A 17,681-nucleotide genomic window follows, 5' to 3' on the forward strand; every position below is an offset into this window, starting at 1 on the left:
TTTGTGTTATGGGTAAATGTTCTCAGGGAAAGAGGTACTAATGATTCTTCTAGGTGTTGTCTTTTTAGTAGTGAATAAGTTTTCATCACACGAAAAATGTGTCCCAGGACATGGCACTGTCTGATAGAGATTCTATAAGCCCAAATTTCACAGGCTTGACTTCTGTTCCATCCTATAATGAGTACCTAATTCTGGGTGCTCACTTAGGGACCAGTCATCCCCCTTGGCCCAGGACTGAGGGGGGTTGGCAGGGTTCCTCCAAAGCGGGACTGGTCTCTTAGTGATGACCTCTCCTCTCGCCACCAAAGTTGTTCTTTCAGAAATGAAGATGTTTAAATACAGCTAAACACAGACATAAGTCATACTGCAAGTCCAAAGATTTCACTGTGGTAATGGACTAGTCCACACACTCCCTGCCAATCCCCACTGGTGATAGATACCATTTTTGCTGGTGTGAAAAGATGGGTATTTTTCTTGGTCTTGCACCTCAAAATACTTTTATTGGAAACAGACCCTGACAGATTTTAGACACTTACATTCTTTCCCCCGAGCCACTATGTAATACTCCTCCCAGCACAGCAAAGTAGGGTTGCCACCAGGTTACCTGGTCATACTGGGGTGAGCTGCCTCCACTGGGCCCAAATGTACTTCCATTTTTTTTTTTTCGGTCTTTTTAGGGCGACATCCACAGCATATGGAGGTTCCCAGGCTAGGGGTCTAATGAGATCTGTACCTGCAGGCCACAGCCACAGCAACGCCAGATCCAAGCTGCATCTGCGACCTACACCACAGCTCACAGCAACGCTGGATTCTTAACCCACTGAGAGAGGCCAGGGATCGAACCCGCAACCTCATGGGTCCTAGTCGGATTTGTTTCTGTTGCGCCAGGATGGGAACTCCCAAGTGTGCTACTTCTTAACATGGATTGTGTCATGTAAGCACCAGAGCACAGGTTGTGGCACTTTCCCCCAGCATCAGGACCACAGAAACTCTCTAAGGGACAAGCACATCATTTCACATCTCATTGTCCAAAGAGAAGCACCAACAGGATACCCCGTGGAAAGATCCACAGCCAGTAGCTTTCCTGGGAGACCCCCTTAGGTTCAAATCTCAGCTTGACCGTCAAGTCCGCGACCTTGGGGCAGTTAGAAACTGTCTTCCTGATCCTTTTTCCTTATCTGTAAAAGGAGATTAATTCTTGCGCTGTTAGGAATGAAGATCAGGAATCAAACCAAAAACCAAAACATCCAAGTGCCTGACACAGAGTACTAATTTGAAAATAGGACACTCCAACTGTAAACAAGTAAAAACTTCAGTCTGTTCTCATTTGTGAAAACACAGGCACACACACATGCTTCATCATGGCAAGTCTCTACTGACACAAAGAGCAGATCTTTCCAGAAATACTTCCTTTATATAGAAATATTTAGTTTATATAGTATTCATTTAGTAAGAAACTATTTTTGACCATCTGATTTGAACAAATGCTCCCCTCCCAAGGTATTTGATTGAAGGTATAACAATGTAGCATATATTTTATTATCATTACTGTCATTTTCCCTATTTAATACCACATTTACTTCTCTCCCATAGAACATCACCCAATAAAAGTTCCCACTAGGAGCCACAGCACATTCATTACAAAGAGAAAAGAAAATTCTTTCAATTTCTGCTTTCCAACAGGATGATTCAACTAAAGCACAGTCAGATTTAATCAGCTATGAAACTGAAAGTATGGAAACCAGCCCAAGGGTACATCACAGCTGTGATTCTGATCACCTCCATGAAGTGAGGGAAGAAAAATATCTGCTGCTCCTTCCCAAACTTCAAGAGAGATTTTAGATTGATTTAAAAATTATTTTTTTGTTGTTTTAGGGCCATATTCACAGCATATGGAAATTTCCAGGCTGGGGTCAAATCAGCTACAGCTGCCGGCATACACCACAGCCACAGCCAATAGAGGATCCGAGCCACATCTGTGACCTACACCACAGCTCACAGCAACACTGAACCCACATCCTCATGGATACTAGTCAGCTTTGTTACTGCTGAGCCACGGCAGGAACTCCTAAAAAATTTTATTTAAAAAAAAGATATTCCACTGCCTTAATGATATGAAATTTGGGTATTTTCCCAGGCATTTGCCTATCCCTGGGCAAGCAGAAGGCATGTGTGCAGCGGAAAACAGTCCCTCTGAGACTCGTGGTACACGTGGACAGGAGACACTCTGATTTCCGACCTTGGCTCATTTCGAAGAAGGGTCACAATCCGGGGAGGCGGTGGCAGCAGGTGGAGAACTCAGCTGACTCCAGGGCACAATGCCTGACCTTCAGTCCATTCGAGTGTCCGTTCACAGTCCTCCTGGCTCATGGACCTTTCAGCATTATAAAAAGCTCCCTCCACACCGCCCCTGCCTGTAGTCTGCTGAGTTAGTTATTGTGTTTGAAAAAAAAATGTCACAAGTCAAAAAATCAGGGGCTTCCCAAGGAATAGCCATCTTGGGGTATGTTCTGGAAGTCACGTCATCTCAGCTTCATCTTCTGATTTCTGAGGCATAAGCCCAGCTTCCCAACATCCAGATTTCACTGGCTGGAAATGATGCCAGAAAAGCTGACCCTGCTGCCCTGAACGCACTGTCTCTGTGGTTCCAGCACATTCTCCAGACCACTCAAGTGTCCTATAATATATTAAATCAACTGGATGGGGCTGATTTAATGGTACAAAAAGGCTTTATAAAAATATTCCCTGCACTTCAAAAATAAACAAAAAAAAGATGCATGTAAACATCACCTCTAAGTCACTGGAGAACTCTGGCATCTTTTCATCTCACCTGCCCAATGAGTGGCAGTCTTAGGCACTCAGCATGTTTTTGGAGGTATCAATCTGTTTTTTTCTTAGAGTTCAGAGTCGGAGGCCGCCTTTGAGTATGAGCTTGTGGTTTGATTGGCAGGAATAGTATGATCAGGAGACTGATGATGTGTAAGTAAAAGTACATGGACCTAGGAATAAAAATACACAAATTATATTTCAGACAAGGACCCACGTGGGACATGTCCCTGGAAGGGATTACAGCATCTGCAGTCTGGTGAGTTAGGCCCTGCTTGTGGCACCAGTGGACTGACGGCCCTCGGGCTTGTCGTGACCCACTCCACAGGTAACTCCCTTTGGTGGGTGAGTGTGCCAGGGAAGGACCAAAACCACAAAGTGGGTTAAGAGCAAATCAACCAGCCCATTTACATCACACTGTCCACTGATGCAATAGGCAGATCGAAAGAATTAACTGATGCAATAGGCAGATCGAAAGAATTAACTCCAACAGCTGGAAACCCACCATGTTAAAAGGATGCAGAGAACGAAATTCAAACCCTACACTCTGTTCCCCAAACACAAAAGCAAGCGACACTATAGCCAATGTGCTCCACTCACATGTCAGGGGTTCCTGTATCCATCATGAGCCCGAAGGATGCAGTTTTGGTTTTTTTTTTTTTTTTTTTTTTGTCTTTTTGCTATTTCTTTGGGCCGCTCCCGCGGCATGTGGAGGTTCCCAGGCTAGGGGTAGAATCGGAGCTGTAGCCACTGGCCTATGCCAGAGCCACAGCAACGTGGGATCTGAGCTGCATCTGCAACCTACACCACAGCTCACGGCAACGCTGGATCGTTAACCCACTGAGCAAGGGCAGGGACCGAACCCGCAACCTCATGTTTCGTTAACCACTGCGCCACGACGGGAACTCCAGGGATGCAGTTTTTGAAAGCCTACTCCATAACTCACTTTTCGTCCAAACTAATAAGAAATTTTGCTCTTGAAGCTTGTGGACTTTTAGTGCATAAATGTAGTACTGCCACAGTGGAGACTCTCAATAAATACTGCAGATGTCAATGAAGGCAAGTAATTAGAGCCTGCATTTGTACAACTGCTCCATATCCACCTCGAAACATGAACTTGGACTTTCTCCAATGCTTTTTGAAGAACAAAGGAACATCACGTGGGGGGCAGGGGACCCACAATTGATTTATATGTATCATTTGCCAGCTTCTGTGATCATAAGGTCAGTTTACAGAAGAGTCGAGAGCTCTAGCAGAAGCAAACATGTCTTCACTTCTCCTTTTGATAGGCATTTACCGCGGAGGGTGTACGAAGCATTAAACTGGGCCTAACAAGGCACAGCGCCCACCTCTTCCTTTGGGACTGGAAAACAATGTAAGTACAGACAGATGGTAGTCGTTTAGCCAGCAGAAGGGTGAACAAGCAAGTCACAGGTGAGCGATCCTCAGATTTACTGCTTAAACTAGTGAGGCAGAACATTAACTCAGGGAGTCAGCAAAGGAGCAGGGGCTTTCTTTGATGCATCCTTTGGTATGGCCATTGATGAACACTTGTGGCTTAAGGGCTCCAGGGAGTAACAGCTCCACAGGTCTTGTTTTATTATAAAAAATGTGCATTCCCCACAGACTTGGTTTACTATAGAAAATGCGAATCTCTAGCCCGCTCCTCAACTGATAAAAAAGGAATGAGACGAATGGTGACTTAAACTAGGGAAAGAAAAGGACAAAGAAACTATGAGACTTAGGGGACATTTCCACCCCTAACACCCTATTGGACAAGGACTGATAATGGGTATTTGAACAAGACCAATGGGAGAAAAACCACATCTTTCTGGACCCCACGTTGGTACCCTCCCTACCTTTAGGAGAGAAAAACCCCTATAGGACAATAGAGAAAGGGGGCCTCTTCTCCCCCCTCCCAGCAGTCCTGGGAGCTAGCTGCTTTCCTTTAATAAAGACTTTGCTTGCTTGCTGCCTTTGTGTTCGCAGAGTTCATTCTTCAACTGCCGTGAACAAGATCCCAGATTCCCGTATCATCTTTCTGGTATCATCTTTTGGGGGCTCTCCCAGGATCCGATCCAATACCTCTGTGCTCACAAGGTAAGTGGCAGCAAGCTTGCACTTGCTACTTTTTTTCAGTTTCATTTGCCTCTGAAAGGAGGGTGAGTGTGTGAATGAGTGTCGGGCCAGCAGGAGCCGGGCAAACTTTCCTTCCCATCCCCCCCACTCCAAAATCTCCTCTATGTAATATAGCCTTTATAAAATATTTGGGAAGTCACAGTTACTGTATTTCTGAAGGTGAGCAATTGTTCAAAGGCATGTGAGAAACAAAATGTTGTTTTTGTGAATTTTAAAGGGTGATAAAGGGCTTAAAGTAACTTCTCGGGCGGCAGGAGGCATTGCAATGACCTCCGAATGTATGAGTGAATGTGTGGCCTGATTCGCTTGTGCTTCAAGGTTCAAGTCTGTGGCTCCACGGCCTTAGTGGCTATGGAGTCACAGGGGGTCCTAACTTGCAGTTCCATGGTGACCTCATACGGCTTATGGCTGTAGTGGACTTTGAGGGTTCTCTTCCCTCCCTCCAAGTTTAATTCCAAGTTCAGGGCTTAAACAAACGAGCCAATTGCTAAGAGGCACCTAAACTCCCAAGAGGGCAGCAGTCAGGCGGACAGCTGAATGGCCACCTTCTGAGAGGGGGGCATCCTCCCTTGTTTTGTCTGCGACACTGACGCAGGGCGGCCACACAGGGTGGGACCTAACACAGAAATCCAGGCAAAGATTTCAAAAAGGATTTTCTGGAGATGATGGTGTAAAACTAACCTGTCTTTTATCATTTCCTTTGCTATTACTTCAAATAGAGCTGCGGGGGGCAAAGGAAACAGACCTCTAGATGTTAAGACCACCCTGAGTTGCTACCATGCCTGGGGGGGAGAAGGAGTTCATAACTAGCATTCGTCCAGCTTAGGCCAAGTGTTTAGCCTCAGAGCCTGGGCATAGTGAGTCTTGCTTTTTGCCATTTACTTTCACCCTGGTTGGAGAAACTGACAGCTGGTTCATTCACCTTACCTGGTAACGGTGGCTTAGGAACTTTCCTCATATTAACAGAGGACATATCAGAGCGAGCATCTTAGGATTCGGGATCTCAGGGCAGGGCCTGTATGCCTGGGTTTTCTTCACCTCTGTCCAGAGACAGGCAATGGGCAGGGATGATGGGAAAAGAGGCTACGCTGGTAAAGAGTGGTTAATTCCAGTCAGCCTGAGGTCGGATGGGGCATTTGACCACTAATGTCCAGCTGCTCCGTGTAAGAGCGGGGACACACTCACATAATCGAGAAAGGACGATAGGCGCTGGATGCTGGTCCTTCCTCTCGGATGGGAGCCACATCCTCGAGCCTGGGGCACAGGTCAATTGCAACTCCTCTGACATGTGCCTTGAAGAACTGGGAAAAGTTTGACCCTGAGACTCTAAAAAAGAAATGTTTAATTTTCTTTTGCATGAAAGCTTGGCCACTATATAGCCTCTCGGATGGAGAGTGATGGCCACCTGAAGGCTCTCTAGCTTATAATACTATTCTCCAATGAGACCTGTTTGGTAGACGGGAAGGGAAATGGCCAGAGGTGCCTTATGTCAGATCTTCTTTACAATGAGGGAAGACACTACACGGAGGAAGGCTTGCGGACTTCCCCAGTACATTATGCCAACTCCCCCAGGACCTAGGTGCCCACCATATCCTGGCCCAGCTGGGTCAGACCTTCCAAAAGTTAGTCAGCCTTCCCCAGTACTGCCCAAGGCTCCTCCTCTCCCCCCTCCAGTGCCAAAGTTATATCCCTCTTTACTCTATAAGAAGTAGCAAACGGAGAATGGGGACCTATACGGCTTTTCCATACGACTTTTTCGCTACAGGAGTTAAGGCAGATAAAAAAGATTTGGGAAAATTTGCTGACAACCCAGATAGATATATTGAGGTCTTTCAGGATCTCACGCAGTCCTTCTGAGTTAGCCTGGAAGGACGTCATGTTATTACTAAAACAGACATTGACCATAAATGAAAAAAATAAAGTCTTAGAAAATGCTCAAAGCTGGGGAGATGAATGGTTTGCCATAAATGCTGGAGGCAGATCAGAAGAGAGATGAACAAGATTCCCCACAGGGTGTCAGGCAGTTCCTATGAGCAATCCCAATTGGTCTGCTGATGAGGGGGATAACGGCAATTGGCATAGAAATCATTTCATTACGTGTATAGTTGAGGGACTAAAAGCCTCACCAGTAAAGCCCGTTAAGTCCTCCAAACTATCAGAGGTTTGTCAAGGGGAACAAGAGAGTCCATTGGCTTTCTTAGAAAGACTCAAAGAGGCATTGAGAAAACATACGCCAATAGACCCAGAATCAATGGAGGGCCAAATAATTCTTAAAGACAAGTTTATAACTCAATCGGCACCAGATAGATGGAGAAAGCTCCAAAAAAATAGCTTTTAGCCCTGACAGGACCTGGAGCACCTCCTCAGTATAGCAACTCAAGTATGTTATAATCAGGACCAGGAAGAATGAAAGGAAAACAAGAGGGAGACAGAGGAAAGGCTGAGGCTCTAGTTGGCACTACAGGGAGCCAACCTGGGAGCTTCCAAGGCGAGAGGACTAGGGCAGAAACCTAAGCCCAGAGCCCGTTTCCTCTGTCGCAAAGAGGGACCCTTTAAAGAGGAATGCCCCAAGGCTCAGAGCACAGCACCTAGGCCATGTCCCATATGTCGGGGAGATCACTGGAAGAAGGACTGCCCCCAAAGATGAAGGTCCCTGGGGTCAACCCCTCAAGCCCGGGATCAGGACTGATGGGACCTGGGGCTTTCCATATTGGCTCCTGCCCACGTCACCACCCAGGAGCCCTGGCTGTCTCTAAATGTAGGAAGACTGCCTACTGACTTCCTCCTGGACACGGGAGCCACCTTTTCAGTCCTCCTCTCCAACCCTGGGCCCCCCTCAAATAAATCTGCCACTATTCGTGGTATTTCTGGCAAGCCAGTTACAAAACTTTCTACACAACCTTTCGTTGTGACTGGGGGTCCATTTTCTTCTCTCATAGTTTTCTGATTGTTCCAGAGAGTCCAACTCCTCTTTTAGAAATAGATACTTTGGGAGTTCCCGTTGTGGCGCAGTGGTTAACGAATCCGACTAGGAACCATGAGGTTGCGGGTTTGATCCCTGCCCTTGCTCAGTGGGTTAACAATCCGGCGTTGCTGTGAGCTGTGGTGTAGGTTGCAGACGCGGCTCGGATCCAGTGTTGCTGTGGCCCTGGTGTAGGCCAGCGGCTTCAGCTCCGATTAGACCCCTAGCCTGGGAACCTCCATATGCCATGGGAGCGGCCTAAGAAATGGCAAAAAGACAAAAAAAAAAAAAAAAAAAGAAATAGATACTTTGTCAAAGGTTAAAGCCTAAGTTCACATGACAATGGATCCTAATCAAGGTTAATGCCTGCCTTTGATGGAAATAGATATTGACCCAGATGTTTGGGCCATAGGAGGAAAAATAGGATGAGCCAAAAATGCTCAACTAGTAAAAATAATTCTTAAAGATCAAAATTTCTTTCCTTGCCAAAAGCAGCATCCTCTGAGACCCGAGGCATGACAGGGACTTATCCCAAGCAAAAAACCTAAAGGAACAGGGATTATTAGTCGTATGTAACAGCCCCTGTAATACCCCTATATTGGGAGTACAAAAGCCTAATGGGGCTTGGCACCTAGTGCAAGACCTTCGTCTAATAAATGAGGCAGTGGGCCCGTGACATCCAGTGGTGGCCATCCCTACACTCTCCTCTGACAAATTCCAGAAACAGCAGCCTGGTTTCCTGTATTAGAGTTACAAATATGCCCTTTTCTGCATTCCCTTGACCAAGGATTCTCATAAACAAGGTCTGAAAATAGAGAAGGGAACTTACTGGCCAGTATTAATTTTAGGTTCACATAAACTGGGAAATATTCAGTATTAAATTAATATAAGAATTGAAGTTTGTTGATCTAATTACTACAGACATATTGTTACAGTTATCAACATTAAGTATAATACTTAATTGTACCTAGGTTTAATAAAAGTCAAACGAGACACTGAGACATCAGTTACTAAACAGAAAAACTAAAGGTATTTAGGAGGATTAATCAACATGTTTAGTGCCACCCTGAGATGTTCTCTATAAGAAAAACACGTGGTTTTAGAAATTATAAAAGACAGTCTGCAGTTGCTTTGGAAAAGTAGAATATGCTTTCAGTAAAGAAGGAATGAGGAATGGATTTGCATTTTATTAAGGGAAAAGAAAGATGCTCTGTCTTTAGCTTGTTGCTCTGGACTGAAAATAGGGGCAGACTAATATGGATACAGAAAGTGATGCAAGGTGTGTGGGATGTGAATACTGAGAAAAAAATGTTGTGCATGGCAGGGAATAAGTTTAGAACAAATTTAATGACGTTGACTTTAAAAGTAAGGTGGTGCCATAAATCATACTCCTCACAAGGACAAGATACCTGTGCTATTATAAAATCTAAATGTTGTGTTTGTATTCCCGATTATTCACAGAATGTATCTGAATCTCTGCAAGATCTCCAGCAACAGATTCATAGGCTGTCAGCTCCAGGTCCAGCTTTTGGAGCCGCCCTCTGGAACTGGTTGCCCACCTCCTCCTGGTGAAAATATTTCCTCACCATAGCCATCTCTTGATCCTTTTATTCGAAATAATTAACTGTATTTCTTGCTTCATTACATCCCAATTAGAAGCTATCAACCTTCAAATGGTGATGGAAGGGGTACCCAATGTAATGTATCGAAGCCCACTTGACTGTCCCATAACTGGAGCCCTAACTGCTTTCCCCTAACAATGCCCATTTTCAGCAAGAAGCAGTCAGATCGGTGGTCCTCCCCTTCCCCACCCCACCCCCTGCTGCCCCCCACCCACAGGTAGAGTCTCCAACTCTGGAGGGGGGATTGAGGCAGAATATCATTAACTCAGGTAGTCAGTGTAGGAGCATGGGCTTTGATGCATTCTTTGATATGGCCATTGATTAATATTTGCGACTTAAGGGCTCCAGGGAGTAGCATCCCCACAGGCCTTGTTGACTATAGGGAGTGGACCTATGCCCAGATGGGCATTAATCCCCTGTGACTCAGTTTACAGGAAGAGAAGGAACAAACTATGAGACTTAGGGGACATTTCCACTCCTAACACCCTACTGGACAAGGACTGATATGGATATTTGAACAAGGCCAATGGGAGAAAAACCACATCTTTCTGGACCCCACGTTGGTGCCCTCCCCACCTTTAAGAGATAAAAACCCCTATAGGACAATAGAGAAGTGGGGGGCTCTTCTCCCCACTCCCAGCAGCCCTGGGAGCTAGCTGCTTTTCTTTAATAAAGACTTTGCTTGCTTGCTGCCTGTGTGTTCGCAGAGTTCATTCGTCGACTGCCGTGAACAAGAACCCAGATTCTGGTATGACTAGGACATTACCAAGAGTAAAAAACAGCTCGACAGAGGAACACACTGGTTGCAGCAAGGTACGCTGGACTTCTCCCAGGCACACTCAGGTAGAGGTAATTCTAGCTTTTCCTAAAATACACTTTGTTCTTGCATTTTGCCTCGATCTGTTAAATGGGGCCCAATCTACCCTGGAACAACTACATGAGATTAAAGCCAAATATTTCAGAAGTCAAGGGGAAAAAAAAATCCAACCTCTTGGGGAGGTTTTTAGTAACTTATTCTGACATTCCAAATTTCTCACAAATTTTAAGGAATACATCATCTTTTTATTCTGGAGGACCTCAGCTAACATTTATAGAGCATGATAGGCCCAAACTAGGGACTCCAGATACACAGATAAGACACAGTTCTTACTCTCACAGTTGGCTATCTACAAAAATTCCTACGCAAATTGTAATATTCTTCCACACTGGATTTAGTAAAGTGTCATCTCGTTAAAAATAACCACATATGAGCCTTTGCTTTTGCAAATGATGTCACAGAAAGGATTTGCTCGGGAGTAAATGCTGGTGTCCTCTCCCAAATTCCTATGGGGATGCCCCCCCTGACTTCCAAGGGGATGATGTATTGGGAGGTAATCTGGCTTAGGTCAGCCCATGAGGGGGGGCTCCCAGGGCGGTGGCAGTGCCCTTCTTAGAAAGTTAAGAGAAATCAGGGTGTGAGCACTCTTCTGTGTGTCCCTCCCCCATCTCTTTGCCTGTCTCCCTGTCTTTCTCAGCTACGTGGGACACAGTGAGAAGGCAGCATTTGGCAAGCCAGGAGGACAGCTCTCATCAGAAACCAAATCTGCTGGCACCTTGACCTTGGATTTCCCAGCCTCCACAACTGCGAGAAACAAATGTCTATTGTGGAAGTCATCCAGTTTCTCGTATTCAGTCACAGCAGCCGAGCTAAGACAGGTTCTTTCGTGATACAGCTCAGTGTTCACTTGGGGCTCATTTACAACTTAAAAAAATTAGACTGAGAAATGTAAAGCTGGGATTAGAAGTCACGCTAGAGACTGAAAAGTGAAAAATGACAATGACGCCCATCTGACATTTAAATATCAAGCTGAGAAGGTTAGCCTGAGGAATGGATTTGCATAGGACTGCCATTCATTGCCAGTTACCGAAATTATCCCCTTAGTGAGGAACTGATCTGGAATGCAACCAGACCCACCTCCACTAAAAGTAGATTCCATTTTAATTTCTTTCACCAGGTTCAATGATTCTCTTAAGAGTTTCTGAAAAAAATTTTTTTTCAGATTCTGAAAATACTTTAAAGTACTTTAAATCTTTAAAATGCTTTACAATAGCTATTGGCTGTTAACATTCAAATTAAAGTTAGATAAAATTGAAAATTCAGTTCTTGGAGTTCCCGTTGCGGCTCAGTGGAAATGAATCCGACTAGGAACCATGAGGTTGCAGGTTCAATCCCTGGCCTTGCTCAGTGGGTTAGGATCTGGTGATGCTGTGAGCTGTGCTTTAGGTTGCAGATGAGGCTCAAATCTGGCAGTGCTGTGGTGTAGGCCAGCAGCTGCAGCTCCGATTAGACCCCTAGCCTGGGAACCTCCATCGGCCGAGGGTGTGGACCTAAAAAAAAAAAAAAAGGCAAAAAAAAAAAAATTCAGTTCTTCAGTTACATTTCAAAAGTTCAACAGCCACATATGCTGGTGGCCAACATATTGGTTGGCACTGCAGAAACTTTTACTGGACGGAGCTGATCAAGATAGGGAATTTCTATATATATAGAAATTCTATATATACACTTATATATATAAATATATCTATTTATTTAAATATACTATACATTATATGTACTATAAATATATATACTATAAATATCTATACTATACATTAAACATATATATTTATATATTCTATATATGTTTAATGTATAGTATATTTTATTTAGTATAATATATATACAAGATAACACATTAGGTTGAAGCACTTAAAAGTGGTAAAAGTGACAGAAATGTCAATTTCATCCTAAACAAGTTTTTAAAAAAAAAAATTATAAAACTAGATTGTTTTTAAAAAGAAATAGACATCTACATGAAAGGAATTGGGATTGATAATGATTTGATTCTTTCCCCAGAGCCCTGCCTAAGTGTAGAGATTAGCATGCTTAGTTGGTTCAATGTACATAATCACAAAAAAAACCATCACTCGGTGTGATTCCCCAAAGAGCAGCATTCTGCCAAAACAGCTGCTCCTACAGTAGTTTTTAGTCAGTGCACTACTGCTCGAGCTGTTAAAGGAACTTTGTATCTGAAACTCTGCCTTGCTGTGTGAATTGGGTTAAATTACTCTCCTTCTCTGAGTCTCCACTTCTCTACATGATAAACAGCCATACTGAATACCTACCCTTCTCAGCTCACGACTCTGTAGCGGATTGATTCTATATTCTGCCCTCACTCCTGTTTCACGGGGCTTCCTGCTATATAACAAAGGGGCTCATCTCTGCTCTCCCTGTGCTGGGAACAGGGGCCCGCAGTGCCCCATCCACCACCCTCACGTGCTCCCTGCCTGCTTTGTCCAGCCTCCGGGACTTAGCTCAAATGCCCCCTTTACCCAAGAGTTGATTCCCATTGCAGGCTCTCATAAATCTCTGGACCCTTCCCTCAGAGTATGATCTTGATAGCTATAAATGTGTCGGTTATTCCCTGTGTCTGCCTCTGTGGAAGCAGGCATGACTTCTGTCTTTTGCTTACTTCTCTAACCCAGCTTCTAGAACAGTGCCCAGCATACTGTAGCGATTAAATGATACCAAGTTAAATACAGGCATTTCTGCTATAACATGATATATTCCTGAAAAAAAAAAACCTCACATCTGGCAACATCCTGTGCTTACAATGCCGGGGCTGGAGTGGTTTTGTTGTTGCATGGTCTCTCTAGTTGGTGTTCATTAGGCTGCATAGTGACTAGATTTTCGAAACACTGGGAAAAACCCTTAGCCCCATCCATCTTACTCAGGAGTGCAAGTAAATGTGTTTTAATGCCTGTTGCAAAAAGAACAAGTACCTTTTTAAAAAAAAAAAAAAAATCTGAGCTAACATTACTTCACTATCCCACATCTTTATAAAACAGCCAAATCACTAGCAGCTCTCTTCCCTAGAGCAGACGGAAGGGGGCGAAGGATATTGGCACCTCCAAAGAAAAGGGGGAGACGAGCCCACGATTACAGGTTCAAAGCGGACAGCTAAACCCTATGTCTGAGACTGTAACCATGACACTAAGACAATACACCTAAGCCCCAAATTTAGCTCAGGCAGAGAGCTCAAAAGGGCTTAAAGGCTGCCTGAGGGGGTGTTAATGAAAATAATGAAGGGCAAATCCTGGCTGGAGGGCATGGAGATAAGAGAAACAGGGAGCTGTGGGCAAGTGGGGGTGCCCAGAGGGTGGGTGCGGAGGAGGTAAAACCCAGATGGTGCAAGCGTGGGGGGTTTGTTGGGGGGCTTAAGATTCCTACCTATGTAGCAAATGAATTGAGGGGTTTTTGTTTTGTTGTTTTTGCTAAAGATTATTCTTTGTCCACTATTCTGGGATCTCCTGTCTAGAAAAATTTGAGTATAAACCAGCTCCAATTCCATGTTATACTGACCTCACTCCTGTGAGCTGCAGGGTATTAAGGAAGCAGACCTCCCTAAGGCGTGTGGTCCAGTCCCCTCTACCTCCTTTTCCTGGAGCCCGAAAAAGAATCATCCCAGTCTACACATTGATACGGGTGCCTTTGATAAGGCATGCCTGCAGTGTTTATTTCTAAGCCACTTTTCTGACCATAGCTATGTTCCAAACTTCATCTACCGACATCTCTGCAAGGCAGTAAATAATACAAGTTAGTAGTTATCGAGTATGGACGATATGCCACATAGCAAGCATGTTGGCCTCATTCCATCCTAACAGAGAGGTGGTCTGCGGTGAATTCTACTCTTACCCTCATTTTACAGTTGAGAAAACACAGAGGTAAGAGGTTAATAACTTGCCAAAGGTTACACAATCATTTGAGTGAAGAGAAGTAAGACTAATTGAACAAAAGAGTAACAATATAAGAAATCAAGAGGGGGTCTGCAGTTCATCAGGAGGGCTGGTGTTTGAACATAAGGGCCTGACACCCTTTCCCTCAAGAGACTTAACCTGTGGTGCGAACCCCAGGCCCCCACACTAAATAAATTCTGCATTCTCCCCTCCACCGTGTGCCGTGGCGCCCCCACAGGCAATTGGCAGAACTGCCATCTAAGTGGAGCACAAAGCTCTCCAGCAGACCGTCCCCAGCAGAGGGCAGTGGCTCCACTTCTGCCCATCTCTATCCTGCTCTCAGAGGCCAGGGCGGTGACCTCGCCGTCTGAGTTTGTAATCCAGATCCATCCCTTCAGAATTCATTGCCTTAAGCATCCCTGATTTATATTAGGAATGGCTGAAGGGGGTCCCTGTCAACTCTGCTCATCTATATCACTATTTGCTATTTCCAGGACAGCCACTGCCTCTCAGAGCTTTCTCTACGACTTTTTCACGTGGAAACCATACATAGAAATTGCCAGTCCTGGTTGATTCAATTTGCCAGACAAAGACACGCTTACTGTATGGCAACCGAGACCAAGGGAAACTTACTTGTATAAGCTGATGGTGGGTTCCACTGCCAACATCACGAAGGGTGCGACCGTGTAGGAGACAGCCAGCTGAGTGACAGCCCAGGTGACGATGTCATAAAGAACCTTCAGGGCTTTTGAAGAAAGGAAGTAATGTCTGTAGTTGTTCCTCACCTGCTCACCAAGGAAGTCATGGGAAGGGGCGGGGGAGGGGGGTGCAAAAAAATAAAAACTTTTACACCAGGCATGCAGGTAGTACACCTCAGGAATAGAGGATATAAAAATACTTATTATAAAAAAATTCACAGTACAAAAATGTTTAAAGAGCAACTCAGCCAAGTCAGATTTTTTTTTAACATTTCCCAGAGAAAAGTATTGTTTTAGCACATACCTTGTCAAGTCTTTTTCTACTTATTATATTTATATATATTCATATTTATATTTTCAATGGCATCAGTATATTTTGGCCTTTTTTTTTTTTTTTTTTACTGAGTAACATAGCATGAATTTTTTTCCATGTCAGTAAATATCTCTAATACCATTTTAATTATAGAAAAGGTAGTCTCCCACCCCCTGCTATTGAGAACAATTCTGTGACGAATACCCTTCTAGAAAAGTCTCTGCACTGTTTCCTAATTTGTTCCTTTGAATAATAGTAATAATACAATCGTCTATTATAATAGCTACCATTTATTGCGTACTTGTGTGCCAAACCTGTGTAGATTGTTCAACACAAGTCTATTGTGTAACTATAGTATAAGCCCATTTTACAGACAAGGAAACAGAGAATCCTTTAAGATGGGCGATGCTTCATCAAAGGATCCACTGACTTGTAGGTCTTTTGACACATGCAACTAGATTTAGCTCCAGAAAGGCACCTTATTTCCAGATCTGAACCATAGGCAGAGCTGAAACAATGACTGGCTTTTAGGAAGGTCATTCCCCAAGCAGGAAAGTCTTCCCAGGGCTGCCTGGGAAGCTAAAGACTTACTGGCTGAGTTCCTCAGGACAGAGGCTAGAGGTCCTTCCATGGACAGTATTGGGAAGCATCTAAGAGACTTTATTAGGTACCTTCCCAGGCCTGAAGCAATTCATGTCTGGGTTCATGCTCCCTTCAGAAGAAAAATGGAAAAACTGTCCTATCAACCCTTTCCTCCATCTCTTATCTCACCCATTTGTGAAGAAAAGTTTCCAGATCACCCACCAGGAAGGCTTCACACAAATCTATGCTTTTATACCCACTGAAATCAACTGAATTAAAGACATCCTAAGAAATAATATTCTGAATGTATTAACAAAATTCTTGTCTGCTTTATAGTTTTCTGAGGCAAGTTGGTATGTGAAAGGGAGAGAAGAAAATGTGTCTTCAATGCACAAATACGTACAATATAGTATGCCAATCAGAATTAATTGTAACTAATTACATCTTAGTTTACACATGTGTCCCAACAAACCTTCATCTAACTAAAACATTCTGCAGGAGAGGAACTTTGATTTACTGCAGTAGCCCACCACCTATAAGAACATGCAGGCCTCCTAAAATATTAATAGAACACATGAATTCAAGAATGGAATGAGTGAATAGCTATGCGGGGCTCTTGCATCGGAATAAGAAAGGCCACAAATCTTTAATAAATATTGAAATAAAATACAAAAACTCTATACTTGACAATTAGAATACACTGAATTGTAATTATCTACATGTTCATCTCATTCTTTGAGGACAGCCGTATTTTTTATTATCCTTGCTCCATAGCCAGCAGATGGTAGGAACAGACAAGGACTAACTGGAAGGCTACCCCCCAAACCTAGAGAACCAGTCTATAAAATTCGTAAAGGTCTTTACACAAACTAATTGGATCAGACATGAACGGTTTGAGCAAGCTATAAAAAGTTCCTATGGCTGCAATCATACGGGCTGCTCAGAGACTGAATTGTTTCTAGGTGTAGGATAATGAAAAGAGAAATTAAGCAGAATATAAGCAAAATGAAGTCCTACAGAGCCTGTGTTAATTATCATTATAATTTGCAGATTGTATGTTTACAGCCTTTAATGATTAAAAATGTTTTCATCTCTTAAGGCACTAAAAGTCCCTTTGTTTTGCAAACACCCTCTGTAAACAACATGAATTTTATGACCCTATGTTCCTATACACTGAAGTATTTCTATAACAAGAGGACTTGGGTTGATTTTTCAAAACATCACTCCCACCACCCCGACCCCACTCCTGCTGACCTAAAAGACAAACGTCTGGACACCGGATTCCTAAGGAAAAGCCCCCACACCCAAAGGAAGCTTACCGTTCTGGCTGCTAGGGTGACAAGGATTCCAGTTAAGAAGGTGAAATAGTATCCAGGGTAGACACCATGCCACAAGGCCGACAGGATGAAGGTTAGCACGGTGGGGTACCAGGGAACACGCTCATAGCACACTCTGTAAAGAGAGGAACGGATAACCAGCTGCAGGTCAAACATACTAGAAACTTCCACCTACACCTGCATCTCTCTGGACCACAGCCGGAAAAATCACAGACCCATGACTGCGAGCATGCCTGCCTAACCCATTCAGGGCCTTGTGGTACAACCCAAGCAGCCTTGACCTCGAGTGTTCTTAAACACTACCAGATAGACAACCCACAGTAGAATCATTTTGGAAGATGCATGAAGTTTTTACTCTCCATAGAACTAAATGAATCTGTATCTCCTAGTGGAGACTCTAGGACACTTGATACACTGGGATGATTTAATATACAGAAAGAAAAGTTT

The 17,681-nt window shown here is 43.9% G+C and overlaps 2 protein-coding genes across 29 annotated transcripts in view; one reads left to right on the top strand and one right to left on the bottom strand.

Moving 5' to 3' along the window:
* LOC106504335 (uncharacterized) overlaps window positions 1-11,949 on the top strand; it is an 84,179-nt gene extending 72,230 nt beyond the window's left edge. The window contains exons 2-7 of one of the 4 annotated variants that reach the window (XR_014809694.1): window positions 3,032-3,085; window positions 4,116-4,201; window positions 4,816-4,926; window positions 9,389-9,495; window positions 10,257-10,362; window positions 11,064-11,200. Coding sequence is in view for 1 of the 4 variants with exons in the window: in XM_021100241.2 (XP_020955900.1) it covers window positions 3,032-3,085; window positions 4,116-4,201; window positions 4,816-4,926; window positions 9,389-9,495; window positions 10,257-10,279 (381 nt within the window). In the remaining 3 variants the exon portion in view is untranslated. Of the gene's footprint in view, window positions 1-3,031; window positions 3,155-4,115; window positions 4,202-4,815; window positions 4,927-9,388; window positions 9,496-10,256; window positions 10,407-11,063 lie in introns of those variants that run through there. The other 3 variants (XR_002346340.2, XR_014809693.1, XM_021100241.2) reach the window with 3 other exon arrangements.
* The window catches only part of MBOAT1 (membrane bound O-acyltransferase domain containing 1), a 112,542-nt gene continuing 96,255 nt past the window's right edge, over window positions 1,395-17,681 (bottom strand). For 24 of the 25 annotated variants that reach the window (XM_013977464.3, XM_084967512.1, XM_084967504.1 and 21 more), the window contains 3 exons: window positions 17,217-17,349; window positions 14,938-15,089; window positions 1,395-2,999 (listed from right to left, as the gene is read on the bottom strand). In XM_013977464.3, coding sequence (XP_013832918.2) covers window positions 2,879-2,999; window positions 14,938-15,089; window positions 17,217-17,349 — 406 coding nt within the window. In that variant the 3' untranslated portion in view covers window positions 1,395-2,878. Of the gene's footprint in view, window positions 3,000-14,937; window positions 15,090-17,216; window positions 17,350-17,681 lie in introns of those variants that run through there. The other variant, XR_014809690.1, reaches the window with a different exon arrangement.

Source organism: Sus scrofa, chromosome 7 (assembly GCF_054392235.1).
Source record: "Sus scrofa isolate SSC_HxYL_T2T_F1_AM1 chromosome 7, Sscrofa_HxYL_maternal_Yorkshire_Landrace_v2.0, whole genome shotgun sequence".
NCBI classification, from domain to species: Eukaryota; Metazoa; Chordata; class Mammalia; order Artiodactyla; family Suidae; genus Sus; species Sus scrofa.